At 46.7% G+C, this 16140-nt stretch overlaps 1 protein-coding gene across 10 annotated transcripts in view; it reads right to left on the bottom strand.

Annotated features, from left to right (window-relative positions):
* The window catches only part of Lig1 (DNA ligase 1), a 33486-nt gene that overhangs the window by 15502 nt on the left and 1844 nt on the right, over positions 1-16140 (bottom strand). For 4 of the 10 annotated variants that reach the window (XM_013363507.4, XM_078031736.1, XM_013363508.4 and 1 more), the window contains exons 2-9: positions 13239-13300; positions 11960-12049; positions 9220-9355; positions 8620-8746; positions 6234-6344; positions 2737-2844; positions 1901-2035; positions 1593-1668 (exon numbers count right to left, since the gene is read on the bottom strand). In XM_013363507.4, the coding sequence (XP_013218961.2) occupies positions 1593-1668; positions 1901-2035; positions 2737-2844; positions 6234-6344; positions 8620-8746; positions 9220-9355; positions 11960-12049; positions 13239-13255 (800 nt within the window). In that variant the 5' untranslated portion in view covers positions 13256-13300. Of the gene's footprint in view, positions 1-1592; positions 1669-1900; positions 2036-2736; positions 2845-6233; positions 6345-7024; positions 7492-8619; positions 8747-9219; positions 9356-11959; positions 12050-13238; positions 13301-16140 lie in introns of those variants that run through there. The other 6 variants (XM_040279971.2, XM_040279972.2, XM_040279970.2 and 3 more) reach the window with 6 other exon arrangements.

Below are 16140 nucleotides of genomic sequence, written 5' to 3'. Positions count from 1 at the left end.
AGCCAGACACGCCAATCCTCCAACGAGTGTTTCCTAAGAGCCAACTAGGTGCCCGGCAGGCTGGGCCCCAAGGGCAGTAACCCTGCACTCTTTTGCCTCCTATTTCCGTCTCTTGCTACTGCCCCTTCTGCCTACTCTCCTCCAGGCACAGGGCTCCTCACTGCCCGTAGACATCCACAGCTGTCACCTCAGGACCTCTGCACCTGCATTCGCTCTGCCTGGAACCTTCTTCCCCTTGGCTCACTCCCTCATCTCCTTCAGGTCTTTTACACAAATTTCACATTCCCCAGCAGGACCCTTTGGGCCTCTCCACCGACCCTTGTGGCCACTCCTCCCAGCTGCTTCCCCTGGTCCTTCCCTACCCTTCTTCACAGACTTATCGCCACGGGACACACTTTGCTCACTTGCTATTTTTACCCTGCTATTATCTGGGTCTCGAACGTCCCCACAAAGGCTTGTGAAGTTTGATGTCCAGTATTCAATGTGCTGAGATGCACTGCTGGAAGTGACTGGACCCCAAGGGCAGAGCAGCACTAGCCAGGGGAAAGAGCACACATATCCTTAGTGCTGGGGACACACACTGGCGCTGGCTCTGACGGAGGGAGGAGGGAAGAGCAAGCATCTGGCTTCCCTGAGCAGAGAGAGGAGGAGCCCGAGGGCACCCTGCTGGGCAGAGTGGGGCTGGGGCAGTGCTCTAGGCAGGGGCCTGCACGTTCAGAAGCAGGGAGAGTTGGCGGGAATGCTGTGCTGGGGGAGCAAGGAGAAGCCTGGCCCTGTCTGGAGCTGGGAATGTGGCCCAGGGAATCTTCAAGGGCCAGAAGGAACCCAGTGCTTATGCTGGGTGCTGGGGAACCACAGAGGGGTTCTGAGCAGGCAAGGATGGGGTCTGATCTTGGTACTTGATGGGGTATTTATCTGTCCACCCTCCAACTGATCATTCAACAAATCCTCCATGAAGCCTCCTATCTATGAGGTATCACAGATGGGCCTAGGTATCTTCTTTTCCAAGAATTAACAATTACAATGACGTGATTGCTTAACCCTTCATTGTCCTAATGAAGGCATTAAGGGGTCCAGGACAGAGAGGGATGGGTCTATGGTCTAACTCCATTCACAGGCCACCAAGATTGCAGAGGAAACATGCCTGCTGCTACAAAGGCACTCTCCAAATACACTGAGTCCAGTGCAACCGGAACAGAGGGGAAAGCAGGAGACAGAGGTGGGGGTCAGTGGCCAAGGGATTAGATCTTTTTTTCCTGGGGACACCAGGAAGCCATGTGAGGCAGGGTCAATTACAGGTATCACACACATGCTCCCAGGCCCTGTGGGGGTCAAACTAAGGATGGCAAACTGGAGGCTAGAGGTCAGAGAAGAGGCTGGGCAGGGTGGGCCCACTCCACCCTCAACTCTTTTTTGAGCCTGTGAGCTAAGAATGGCTTTGCAAAGGGGGCCACATATTGCCTAAGAATCCCGAGAGAAAAAAAACAACTGCCAAGCCCTGCAAGAGGAGGAAGCGGAGCCAAGCATGGGCCATGGAATGGAGAAGAGGGAACGTGCCCAGGAGAGGTTGGTGAGACCGAATGCCGACTCACCCCTTGGCCTCGTCCTTTCCCGGAGCACTTGACTCCTCTTCTTTCACTTCTATTTTGACCGCCGGCTTCCGGGGGGCTAGGAATGAAGGCAGGAACAATAGGTTTTTTTCTCCTGATGGCCCCCACCTCCCATCTTTCCTGCACCCAGCATCACTCTGACATTTGGGGTTAGCAATCACTCAGAGCAATGGGTGATAAGCCAAGAGACGAGTCAGACTTTATTTAGAGACAGGACACTCAGAGGGACAGATAGACACACCCACCTCCTGCCTGCACAGTCCAGGGACAAGAGGGGAAGAGACACTCACTGAAGAAACTGCTGAGCGTCCTGGGGGCTCTGGGAGGAGGCTTGCTCTGGTCCTCTTCCTGTGGTTCCTGCCGGCTGACTGCCTTGGGTGCCTCAGGTGCCGCTGTGCCTTCTGTCTTTGCTGGAGTCTCTGCTTCTAAGAAAAAGAGGGCAGAGGACGATACCCACTGTATCCACCTGTTTCCACTTCCGTTGCCCTTTGACTCCCAGGTCATTCTGCCTGGTGGGGAAATGTAGCGAATTCTTCCACTTTCCCTTCCACAGCCCAGGCTCCGAGCCTCTGGGGCCTGGTGTTACTCCTCAGTGCTGACCACTACAATCAAAGCAGTTAGCCTGAAATCAGAGGCCCAGGATGGCAGCAAAAAGAAATCACAACAGTATTGGAAGAAAAGATTCTCCCTTCTCCTGCAGTTGCAGGAAATCCTATTTGGTGTGGCATCTCTAAAACTGTCCCTACAGTGCTATCTCTAATGTGGGGCTCAGGGACACTGGCTGCAAGAGCTATCCCATAGCCTGTGGGGTGAACCCAACATCTGGACCCAGCTTATATGGCCCACTGAATAAATCATTGCTCAATGAATCCATTTAATTGGCACCTATGACCCCTAAAAGCTGTAAATACTGGTGATTGGCTCTTTCCTCTTTTCCCACAGGTCTGGGGAAAACTAAAGATTAAAAAAAAAAAGCCCAATGATCATAATAATGCATCTGATTCTCCCAGATCTTGCATATACACAACAAACTGAAGAATCCACACCTTGAGTAAATTAACCAACCCTCAGACTCCAACCCCAAAATCAGAGCGATGGGCCTGGGGGAAGAGGATGAAGAACTCACTAGGGGGCTTTGGAGGGTCAGGGGGTGTGCTGGGGTGCTCGCCTTCAGCTTCTTCCTTTGTCTTTACCACTTCAGCCTCTGTGGGACTTTCTCTTGGGGTGTCTGCTTCTGATGGATGACACATAGAAAAGTCAGATAGCAAAACTCGACTCTGATGCCCCAGGTGCTCCACCCAAGACACACTGTTCCACTGTTCTTTCTTGTACCAATCAAGTGCAGCCGCCCTCCACGTCTGTGGGTTCTGCATCTGTGAATTCAACTAATAAAAATATTTTCAAAAAATGCATTTACACTAGGGCCTGGGGTTGTAGCTCAGTGATACAGCTCTTGCCTAGAACACGTAAGACGTTCTATCCTCGGCACCTCATAAAAATATAAATAAATAAACTGAAGTTGTAAAAAAAATTTTTAAAAAGTGCATCTATACCGAACATGTACTAACTTATTTTTCTTGTCACGGTTGCCTGAGAATCCAGTGTCAAGTGTTTCCATGGTGTTTACGTTATGCTAGGCATATGAACAATCTTGAGATGATTTACACTGTATGATAAGAAGGGTGTAGGTCAGGCGTAATACTGTGCCATTTTACGTAAGGAACTCGAGCACCCTGGATTTTGTGTCTGCGGGTTTCCTGTAACCAGTACCCAAGACACCAAGGGATGACTGGGTCTGCAAAGTGTGGGGAGTTGTCAGGGCCTGCTCCTGGTCCACCATGAGCTGCAGGGACTTCTGAGGAAATCCAATCTCAATGTTCACCTTTGCAGTTGAAAAACAAATGCAAATATTTTCTCATAAACAATTTCTTGAGAATTACCTCAAAATAGAATTTAAAAGGGTTCAAAATGCATATGATAGCTTGTGGTACACAAAAAATAAAATTTTTGAAAACTGACAAAAAAGGCATACCTCTAAGATAACATAAAAACTGCAAACTGGAAAAAATATGCCTTAACAGAAAGGTTACTGACCTCCCATCCCTGGACACCCACAATGGCCAAAACTGCCTAATGTACAATAAAATTTATTACTGACTAGAAAATGCCGATAGAAAATCCAATTTCCACCAAATTCGGATCTCCAAATTATGGGAGAATCTGAGCACAATAAAGAAATGAAACCCTGGCTGTGGCGAAGGCTGCAACTGGTGGCGCCTACTCCAGGTCCCCAGTGGTCAACAGACAGGTCTTCAATGCTGCTTCTATGTGGAGGGAACTCCCTGAGGAGCAGCAGGCAGTTCCCATTCCCAGAGGAAACCCAGCGACACCTGCTAGATGCTCTAGGAACTACTAGCTTGGCCTCTTTCAGTTTTCAGTATCATTAGTTGGTCCAATGTATCAGGGGTTCTGCATCCTGGATTTAATGAACCAGAGATCAAAAATACTTGAGAAAAATTCTATGTGCTTCATAGAAGAAATATATTCGATCAACAAAATATATAAAAAAATATTCAAAGATAGCCATGGTGGCACACAATGGTAATCCCAGCAGCTCCAGAGGCTGAAGTAGGAGGACCATGAGTTCAAAGCTAGCCTCAGCAAAAAGCCAGGCGCTGAGTGAGACCCTATCTCTAAATAAAATACAAAATAGGGTTGGGGATATGGCTAAGTGGTCAAGCGCCTGTGAGTTCAATTTCGTACAAAAAAAAAAAAAAAACCCTCAACATCTCTAGCAATTAGAGAAATGCAAATAAAAACTATATTAAGATTTCATCTCACTCCAGAATGGCAATCATCAAGAATACAGGCAACAATAAAAGTTGGTGAGGAAAAAAGTACACGCATACATTGCTGGTGGGACTGCAAATTGGTACAACCACTATGGAAAGCAGTATGGAGATTCCTCAGAAAACTCAAAATGGAACTACCATTAGACCCAGCTATCCCATTCCTCGGTTTGTACCCAAAGGACTTAAAATCAGCACACTATAGTGATGCAGCCATGTCAATGTTTACAGCAGCTCAATTCACAATAGCTAAACTATGGAACTAAACTAGGTATCCTGCAATAGATGAACAGATAAAGAAAATTAAATATATAGTGAAATATTACTCAGCCTTAAAGAAGAATGGAATTATGGCATTTGCTGGTAAATGGATGGAGCTGAAGAATATCATGCTAAGAGAAATAAGCCAATCCCAAAAAACCAAAGGCTGATTGTTTTCTCTAATATGTGGATGCTAATTCACAACAAGGGGGTCACTATAGAAGAATAGTGTTATCTTAGATTAGGTAAAGGGGAGTGAAGTAAAGGGAGGGGAGGTGACCTGGGGATAGGAAGGACAGTAGAACAAAAGAGACAGTATTACTTTATATACATACATACATATACATACACACTTGTATGTTCAACAACAAAATATATATGAATATAAATTCATGTATATATACATATATGTATACACAGACACACACCCATAAATGCACTCTATTGTCACGTATAACTACTAAAAACAATTAAAAAATTTAAAAAGTACTGTGTCTGTGCTCAACATGTACAGACATTTTTCTTATTGTCATTTCCTAAAAAGCAGTGTAACAACTATTTATACAGCATTTACATTGTATCTGGTATGTAGGTCCTATGCAAAGGCCACACCATTTTATGTAAGAGGCTTGTACATGTGCAGATTTTGGTACCCAAGGGGGGTCCAGGAACCAACCTTCTCAGATATGAAGGGTCAACTGTGTGAGATCATATTCCTCTCAATGAAAATGCATCTCTGCACATTTGGGTCTTTGCTGTGCTATTATAAAAATCAAACTAGCCAGGTGTGGTGGTGCACACTTACAATCCAAGGAACTCAGGAGTCTTAGGCAAGAGGAACACAAATTCAAGGTCAGCCTCTACAACTTAGTGAGACCTTACCTCAAAATAAAAAGGCTGGAGATGTGGCTCGAGTCTTGAGTTCAATTCCCAGTCACAACAACAACAACAACAAAATCAAGTACTGTGCAGAGACCAACATGGGATAGGAAATGAGGACAGTTTTATACTATACTCCAGTCTGAGATGCTGTGTAGTAGCCAGGGTACCTCCTATTAGTAATGACTGCAGTTAACAAGAAAATACAGTGTTTTCTTTCAACGTGTTTATTTTTTAGTAGTTGTTCAGACAATCACTGAATAATGGAACTCCTAAGGGACTGCCCGAGGGGCAATATCTTAAAATTACTGAGAAACTATGGGCACTGTGAACCAAGAAAGTTTGGGAACCTCTACTTTATGGTAAAATATTCAAGGAAAAAGAAATATTTTCCATAAAATTAATATTAGAACACTAGACAACAATGGAAACTATGAATGAATTAGTACTGAGTTAACAGGACCAAACAGTATTCCAAATGATTCTTACAGCAAAGTTCTTGTGCTGTGTGAAATTCCGACTGACATGCTTGGATTCCTGGATACAGGCACCAAATCAGTGACTTCCTACAGTCCTCCCTGCCCTCCAGACTCCACCATGCTTGTAAGCAGACACACCCACACAGTGCTCTCACCTCCTGGGACCTCACCTTCCTCTGCCTTTCTCCTCTTGGCTTCTCTTTCCATGTCTTCACTCTGCTCTTCCAGGACATCTTGCATTGACCGTTTCGGGAGCTGCTTCCGAGCTGGGAAGGCAGAGGGCTCAGTGTGGCTGAACTTGCTGGCCTGTCTCTACCTTTGAGGGATCACATCCCACTGACAGGGCCCTGGGAAGGGTCTGGACCCCTTCCCTTCTGCACTTGACCTCAGCCACTGCCCTAGTGCAGGCCTCACCCTTCCAGTCCTTGAATAGGTCCCTTGGACTCTCTCTGCTTCCCTCTCTAGCACTTGGAAATGATCCCAACAAGTAAACAGACTCAAATGACATGCTTGGCTTGGTACCAGACTCCAACAGGTGCTCTCAGCACCCCACCCGCCATCCCTGTGGTTTTACTATCTCCATATGTTCCAAATTGCTTTTTGGAACCTCAGAAGTCCAGAAGTGGCAGGGAATCCACAGGCCATGGGTGTGGCCTTGCCCCAGTGACTGATGGGAACCGGTACATGACCACCCAGCTCTCTTGAACCTGGGGGTGACTCTGAAGGCCACATATATGCTGTTCCCGGGTATCACACAGAATTAAGCTCCAGTTGTCTACCGCAGTAATCGACCTAGTAACACAGGTCCAGTGGCTGCTGACCTTCCCAGTCATCCCTGTGGATGGCCCCTCCCTAAGAAACACCTTGCACTCGAACATCGCCTCAGCGCTACAGAGGCTGCTTCTGTGGGACCCCAAACAAATACAACTCGGGGTGAAGCACTCACTCAAAGGCAGCCACAGGTGTCTTCAAGTTCAGGGCCCATGTAGACCACTGCATCAGCTCCTCCCTGGTCTCCCGGCCCCCAGGGTCTCCTTCATACAGAAGGACCTTCATCAGCCATGCCAGTGCTGCTCCTCCCTGCTCAGGACCCTGCCAGATCCCACTCTCCATTTTCCCAGGATAGGGTCTCCTGATGTCCACTCACCCTCCCTAGTCTTTCCTCCTGACCTCACTCCTCCGCACCACACACTCTGCTTTCTCTTACGGATAAACCTGTGGTGTTCCAAACCCACCAGGCCTTCCCACGTGCAGATTCCTGTCTGTAACATTCTCCACCTGTCTTTTCTCAGCCAGCCCTATCCCATCCACTAAGACTCAGCTCAGCTGTCGCCTCCTCTGGGCCGGCTGAATTCTAAGCTCCCAGCATGCCCTTTACCACAGCACTATCCAGGGAGATGGTCAATGAACACATACATGACCTTAAACTTCAGAGCAGCCATTTAAAAACAAACAAACAAAACAGGTAAAGTTAGTTTCACCACTTATTTTACTAAACTCAATACATCCAAAATACAATCCCAACATGTGCAATAATAGACTATCAACATTCTTTTTTTAAGCTAAGTTTTCAAAACTGGATGCCTTGATTGCACATCACAACTTGGACACAAAACTTAGCAGAAATATTTATCTGATTTTAGATTTCATAAAATTTATGGTGGCAACAGTAGATCCACACATCCAAGTTGTTGCTAAAACACTGCAAAGTCTTCACTAACTGATCCTAGAATGGCTGATCATCCCTTATCCAAAATACTTGGGACCTGAAGCACCTCAGATTTGAGTTTTCATCTTTTACTATTTGCATAAACTTTACCAGTTGAACTGATTTGATGCTCAAATGTTTCTGATTTCACAGAATTTGAATTTTGGATTAGGGATACTTGACTCATACTGGCTTCCAAACGTTAATCTAATCAAAATGGCTCAACATTACACTTCAGCCCTTTGGTCACCCTGCCCTCACTCCAGTGCACAGCAGGCCACAGGCACAACAGGCTCAAGCTTCCTGCGTCAGGTGTGCACCTCCCCTTTCCTTCCCCTCCCCTCAGGACAAAGGCTGGCTGTGCAGACCTCCTCCACCTTCTACGCCAAGCCCTCAATCCTGCGCTCCCCTTGCAGGCACCCGACCCTAGTAGCCCCAAGGACCTGCCAATGCATGCTCTTCCCTCCTCCTTTCCCAGCTGACTCCTCTTTGCCCTTCTGGGCACGGTCTTCTAGAAGTCTCCCTGAGCTCTGCAGCTTTCATCACTGCACATGATCAACGTCCACTGAGGGCTCCTGTGGGCAGGGCTGGGTCCCAGCACTTTATACTACTAACCTCTAACCCCTGGACTCTTGTGCCATCACCTTTAGATCAAGTGACTAAGGCTCTGTGAAGGTAAATCACTGCTCAAGGTCACGCAGCCAGTGAACGGTGAGGCCGTGCTTTTACCACAGTGCTGAGATCAGGGCATGCTAAAAGAAGGATGGCTGCCTGGCACAGAAACCCCAGCAGGGAGATAGCAGCTGAAAAGGCAGGGGCCCAGATGTCCTTACCTGTGAGACGCTTTGGGATCCCCGATGGGGAGGTGTCTGCAAGGGAGGTGTTGGAGACGGAGGGGCTATTCCCAGAAGACAGGGCAGGACTGGGAGGAGAGCCTTGGGGGGAGTCTTGCACAGGCTTCTGGGAAGGAAAAGAAAAAGTTCTGGATGAGGGGAGGCAGGAGGGACCACCTGGTTATCTCAGCTCCCAACATCTGAGAGCAGCTGGGGCTGTGCCTACCCTCCTTCCTGGCCCACAGTCCTGGCCTCAGTCCAGGTACCTGTCCCACCTGGGCCATCTCTCCATTTGCTCACATAGCTTTTTGGTGCCAGATTCTCCCCACCAAAAACCCATTAACAATGCTATTTAAGCAGTAGAATTTGCCGTTCAGCTTTGCACAGATGGCCCAAACTGAATCCACATCTCCAGCCTCCTTCCCGCTGGCTGGTCATGAGCCAAAGGACTGCATTTGGTGGCCTGCCGTGCTGATGCCCACAGCTCTGTGTTCCAGGGCATAACCAGAGCACCTGCCCTGCTCTAAGGGAACGTCCCAGGTCCACAAGCAAATGGGAATTAGGGTTCTGGTGCAAATGGACAGGCTGATGGAGACCTACCTGGCCACAAGGTGGGGTGAGGGCTTCATCCTCCTCCTCTCCCTCACTGCTCAGGACCCGGGCCACCTTCCTCCCTGGCCTCTTCACTGGTGAGTCACTCTCGGGCAGCACTCCATTCCGCTCCTTCAGTGCCACTCTGGAAAACAGGGCCATGTGGGCCTTAGACAGTGTGGCAGCACTACCCCCAAAGCTCTAGCTGCCTCACTGTACTTCTCCTTTCTGCCTTCTAAGCTCTCAGGGGACACTTTCTAGGTGCCTCCTTGGCACACACTCCCTATCATCCACTCACCCCTCTGTCCCAGGACTCCAGAGGCCCCTTAGTGCCCGCCTGTGATGAACCAGCCACAAGCTGTGTGTGAGCTGTGAGCATTTTGAGCGCACAAAGCGGACAGGACTGATGATGCTGCTCTGCCTGGGCTGTGCACGTAGGTGTTGCTCACTCTGCCTTTGATCATCACACAGCATAAGAGATGGGTGTGGCCTTCCAAGATGCCAGTCAACCTGCTGACAGCAAGACCTCACAAAGCTAGACTCAACCCCCTGAAACCTGACCCTTTGCCTCATTTGAATGGCTTCTCCCCAATAAAACCTGGGCATGCTCTTTCTTTCTTGCTTGCCTCCCCCCGTGGAAGCTGCAGCGGAGGAGTGGTCAATGAACCCAAAGAAAAGATACTTTCAGTGTCTGTGTCCCCAAATTAAATTGGAGTGACCCTGACCAGTTTAGTCATATGTCATGACACCTGCCCTGTGACGGGCCATACTGAGAGGCAAGGGCAGGGCTGGCTCTCAACATCCCCTGGAAGATAGTCTCTCTTATTCAACACAAGCCCCTGAGTTTCTGCAAGGCTCATGGCCACCCAACCAAGGACTCTCCCCAGTTACCCCTGCAGCTAGGTATGGGAAAGTGACAAGTTCTGACCATCAGAATACAGGTGGCACAGCGCAGGCAAACAACTTGCTCCTTACTGCCAGCTCCCTACTCTGCTACACCCCGGAATTGACCTGCCCACTCACTGATAATGCAGATGAGGGTAGCAGCCTGAGCCCTCAGGACAGCCTGGGGTACTGGGCCACCCACCTGATCTACACTGCCTACAGCTCAGGGTCTCCTACAAGAGAAGGGTAACATGTACTTTAAGTAACTCATAGTGACTCTGGTTAGTGTTAAAGCAGCCCAACCTCCCTGACATGCTCCCAATCTGTGAAGGCGACAGACACGGTCCACCACAATGCAGGGGCCATGAATGTTGATGGAGGTCATGCAGTCACTAAGAACATGGCCTTTGCCTCCAAGCTTCTGCACACAGAGCTCACAGACTGAACAGAGAGCCTAGCATTTATACCGCCAAGTCCCTGCTTACCATTGTGGACACTCACTTTATGGAACACTGTGTCAAAGAATGTTGTAGATTCATATGCAATGCCAAGAGACCTCTCTATGGCTTTTTTAATGAGGGAAAAAATAAAATCAGCTGTGAGCCCATGAGAGGGATGGTCATCCATCTTGTTCACCACTGAACTCACAGGGTCTAGAACACACTAGATACTCAATAGTTATTTTCTGAACAGTGAATGTGGAAATGTAAAGAAAAATTAGTGTTTGCCAATAATATGCAAGCAGTATGCATACCCAATAGCCCTACTTTGATATTTTAAAACATACTAAAGACATTTGTATTGCCGCCAATCTATTACAACAGGCATCATGCCAGCTATTCAAGTGAGCAGATAGTTCCTGTTAGTACGGGGGATGCCTATTCACCAAAGGAGTATTTACTGAGTGCCTACTACATGCCAATAACTATGTCAGATGTATTACCTCAAACTGGGAAGTGAACACTGGAAGAAGTTTAAATTTTTGCTTTGTCTACTTCTCTGAGTTGATGTTTTTATAATTGCCATGTGTAACTCCACATGTGGCTATCTCCTCCCTGTACAGACTCCTCCCTGTAGCACAGACTTGTTACAACCAATTTGAAACAACCAAAACACCCAGCAGTAGGGGCATGCTTAACAATGTCTACAGACCGTCAACAAAATGGAGCACAAGTAGAGGGTGAAAGAATTAAGGTGCACCTGTGCTCCTGAGCAGAAAAAACCTCTGTCACAATGCTAACTAAAGGCGCAAGTATAATTTGGTTTTTCAAATTAAATAAACCAAGTGTGAATATAACTACAGCAATGTGTACATTGAAGGGCCAGATCTGAAAATCCAAGATGTTGGAAAAAATTCATTACTTGATACTGGCCACTTATTGAGTACCTTTTATGAATGAAGCATCGTTCTACAAAATGCACATCTGTTCACTCATGGAATCCAACAGCCTGGTGTAGATTAGATATTCTTTCACAGTGAAGAAATTGGGGCACAGGAAGTAAACCTACTCAGGGTCTCAAATGAGGGACAGGAACTAAATCTGGCTCAAGTACATGCTCTACCAAGCTGACTGGCCTAAGGGTGGTCAGGTGACCCAGGCAAGGACTTCCCTAAGACCATAACCTTATAGAAAAGCCTAGTCTAGAATGAAGCCAAGACATGTAGAAACAGAGCCCTAAAGACAACTCTGAGGGCCTGGATTCAGCTGTGCCTGAAATTGGACCTGCCTTATGACTTCCAGCTACATGAGTAAAAAATTTTCCTTTTGGAGTCGGAGATATTTTGAATGAGATTTATAACACTTGCAACCCAGAGAACCATGACCACTGAGGGAAGAGCCCACATCCTCGTCCCTATACTTACTTTGGAGGAGGCTCCGTCTCTCTGCTGCTGTTGGTTGTCTCTTTCTCAGGTTTCTTTGCTTTACCCTCTTTTGTGGGGTAGAAAAATGACCTAGAAGAACACAAGGGGGGGAAAATGGGAAATGATAACAGCACCAATACCCCTCCTATCTGTGCTGTGCCCTACAACTTCTGATACCCTTTCCAACACAGCACAGATTTTTTTTTTTTTCAACCTAAAAAGGAAAGGGAGAAAAAAAAAAAAAAAAGGAAGGAAGAAAGAGAAGGAAGCAAAGCAAGAGAACATAAAGCAATTGAAGGTGTTGTCAGCCCAGGACCAACTATCCCCAAATTCCTCATCACATGGAAAAAAATGCAACCTGGAATCCATGTGAGCCACTGACTCCCAGATTCTCCAGCAGCTGTCCAGGTCTGGGTCTGTCTAGCATCCAGTTCCTGCTTCTGGTAACAGCCCCTCCATTTTCCTCTTGGGATGTCTCTTCCCCCAGAATTCTCTCAGTTCACATGATAAAAGTAGGGCTGACCTTTCACCTACAGCCACACACTGACACATACCCCAGGCTTGGCCAATCATGCATCGCATGCCTGTGGCCACAGTGGATGCTCAGGATGTAGCCCCTGAAACTTGACTATATACTGTTGGAACAGCTGGGAGAGAGAAATTCTCTTTCCTCTGGGATTGTTAATACAGGACAAGCCTGCCTAAGTAACAATATCATCAAAGATTGCAGAGCTGAACAAGAGACAGGGTCCCAGTGACAAAGCTTTGGCAAATGGATCCCACTAAGCCTAAGGCCATTTACTCGAGGTTTCACTTGGTTAAGTCATACAGACCCCTTTCTTTCCCAAAACCCACCTGCATTAATTACTATAGGGTTTCTCAGCCTAGCACTACTGCCATTTGAGGCCAGGCCATGTTTTACCAAGGGGTTCTCCTATGGGGCTCTCTCCTATGCAGCACAGGATGCTTGGTGCATACTGACTCCAGCCCATGAGGTGCCCGTGCAGACCGCCCACCCCAAGCTGTGATAACCAGACGTTCCCTGGGGGCAACAGCACTGCTGCCTGAGGACCCTTGGGTTAGGGATTCTGCCCTGCAATCAAAAGGAGTTTTGGTTAATACACTCCTATCTCAAATACTCCCTTCCCCATTCTCCCTCCTAGCCAACTCTTGGGAATTACGACATGAAATCTACTTTTGGAGTTTTCTAAGAAAAGGCCACATCTGGAACAAAAAACTAGGGGTTTGGGGAACATAAGGGGGATGGCAGGGTCCTTACCTGATACTTCGCTGCATGATGGTCTTTAAATCTCACTTCCTCTTTTTTCTCGTCAGCTGTTCCTGAAACAGAAATCCAAAGACTTATTGAAGATACTGGTTGTGCAGAAGCCAAAACACAAAAAAACCCTTCCTCAAGGGAAAAAAAAAAAAAAAAAAGAACAAAACCACTTTCAGAAACAGGAGTCTCCTATTCAAGAAGAAACTCCCATTTTTATGAACCAAAACAGATTTGCAAATAAGATTTATTGGTGAAGAATAAATGTACACCAGAGAAAAAGGGAAGATTCCTCCTTTACCAAATGGAGTCTGTTTCTCAACTAATTCACTGAAGACCTGAGGAGTTTTTTTCCTTTCTTTGAAAGTTTTAAGGTTAGAGAAAAATTGGTTTTAGGTGTTATTGACTGTGAAATATAGTTCATAAAATTGTATCTACTGGTCTACAAAACCCAGCTGTTTAGCAATTTTTAAGACATGTTAATAGAAATGAAGGGCAGGACACCACAGACAGCAAGAAAAGTAGAAGGTATAATATGAATTGTAATGCATTCTGCTGACGTATATAATAAATTAGAATTAAAAAATAATAAAAAAGGAAGATATAAACAAAGGAAGAGTGTGTCTTTGATTCTACAAGCACAGAACGTGTCTGCTGGGAGAAAGCAAAAGGCAATGCTGCGCTCTTGGGGGCCAATCTTGGGGGAAGTCACTGAGGGAGACTGTTTACTATGTACCCTTTTGTGTGCAAAGCCACCCGAATACATTACAAAATGTCATTTTAAAACTTAAGTATTTCTAAATATAAATCTATTGTTTAATGAAATCGTAAGTCATTAGGGTTTCTATAGAGCAACCCTAAAGAAAGGTTCTTAATCTGGTGTCCACAGAATATTCCCATTACACAGGAGTCCAAGAATACAATTCAAGAGGTCTATGAAATTTGATGAAAAATAAATCATAACTTTATTTTTACCAACTTGCAAGTGGAACTGAGCCTTATCAATACTGGCAATAAGCAAGAAGTAGCAGCAGGATCTCTGAGTGGACAGCTGGAATTACTCTAGCACCCTGGATAACGCTCTGTCGGCACAGTGACACTTGCCTCATGTCTGCCCGTTTCCCACAGCCTCACCCAGTACAGTCCTGGCTCCAGGAACTCAGACTCAAATTTTGGAATCAGAAAACATATTAATTTCTAAACAGGGCTCCTTAAGGCGATTTGGGAAGCAAGAAATGAGCCAAACTCCCTCTAGAACTGTTCACAAAGAAAGGAGATTAGGAATCAGCCACCAAAACCCTGAGGAAAGAGAAAGGCACACTGATGACTCTGATCCCTGCTGAGTGCCTCCCTGCAGGAACTTTGCATTATCTTATTCAATCTCCACAACAACCCTAATATCAATGAGGAAACTGAGGTACAGAGAGGTACGAGGACTCAACCCAGATCAAGTACTTTCCACCCAGACCTGCCTTCTCCACGGCTCACCTCTCAACCACAGGTTGAGGTGCAAAGGAGGAAGGAAGAGCTGGCCACTGACCTGGAGGCTAACTCAACATCTGACAAACTGGTTACATTCCCAACCAATACTCAAGTCAGCTCTTTAAAGAGGTATGATCAGCCCCACTTTCCACATGAAGGTACTGAGGACAGAGACATAACTGGTGCCTTAGCAGGACCTGGAACCCAGGTGTGGCTGGCTAAGAGCCCAAGCTCCTTCTTCTTTACCCTGGGGATTTTAAAAGTTGGCCTCATATTGCTCGGCTGGTGGGTGACAAGCTGGCCAACTTCACTAGAGGGTTTCCTATCCTCGCCATCAGAATGGCAACGCCAAGAGAGATATGCACATGTGGGCCAAGTCTTGTAAGCAGAGTTCCTCTCTTCAGCACTACCTGTAATGAGAAAAGACTAGAAACTGGTGGGATATTTCATAATAAATGGGGTCCCCACCAAGGGGTGGAAGGTAAGGAGGGAGAGTGAAATGCTAGGAAGCAATACTGACCAAATTATATTGTTATATTGGGTACATATAAAAACGTGTAATAACAAATCCCATCAATTTGTACACCTATTTGAACACAATAAAAAATGTAGAAAAAGAAAAAGAAACAGGGGTCCCTGAACACTGATCTAAAAACTAATGAATCCAAGACCCGAATAACTTTTCTACTGTTGGTCTCCCGCACTTCATCCAGGCTCTTCCCTCTGCAAAAAGTAGGAAAGAAAAAGAATTCACAGTCCAAGAAAGGACAGATACATGCAGGGGGAGAAATGAAGAAATGAACAAATAAGCCAATCAATGAACTCAACCAAAACCTCTTAATTCCCAGCTAAGGACTCAGTGTCTGGCATTAAACACCACTTATTCACTGATGTTGACCTTGTTTGTCTCAATTCCTGCTAACCAATGCTTTCTGTCACACCCCATTCTCCAGCACCACATCTTCCAGCCAAATTCCTATAGGAACTCAGCTCCTGCCTGCACACCTGGTAGATATACTCCCTCTTCACAGGGGCCCTGCCCCATCCTGGTGCTTCTGCCGCGCCCCCCCCCCCACTTTGTCACTTAGCTGGCAACAAACACCTCAAAGCAGATTCAACCCACTGTCCACATGCTCTGTTCCTGCACCTACAGGATCCCACAGCATCCCTTGGAACTTCCGGACATTTCTCTAGCCCATCAACTCTCCTGCTCACCCACACACCTGCTTTCCCAGTTGGCAACTCCCCCTCTACCCTCATTCAGCTGAGAAAATGGAAGCAGCCAGGAGAAAGGCAAGCTTCCACACCACAAGCCACCTACACAACTACAACCGAGTTGGCTCTGGCTGCCTGCCACCAGCAGTTATTGGGGGAAAATAGCAGCTCTGTCCAAGATCAATCATCAAATTCTGGCAACAACTTG

The sequence above is a fragment of the Ictidomys tridecemlineatus genome, chromosome 15, assembly GCF_052094955.1.
Source record: "Ictidomys tridecemlineatus isolate mIctTri1 chromosome 15, mIctTri1.hap1, whole genome shotgun sequence".
NCBI classification, from domain to species: Eukaryota; Metazoa; Chordata; class Mammalia; order Rodentia; family Sciuridae; genus Ictidomys; species Ictidomys tridecemlineatus.
This window is presented reverse-complemented; position numbering and strand designations above follow the sequence as displayed.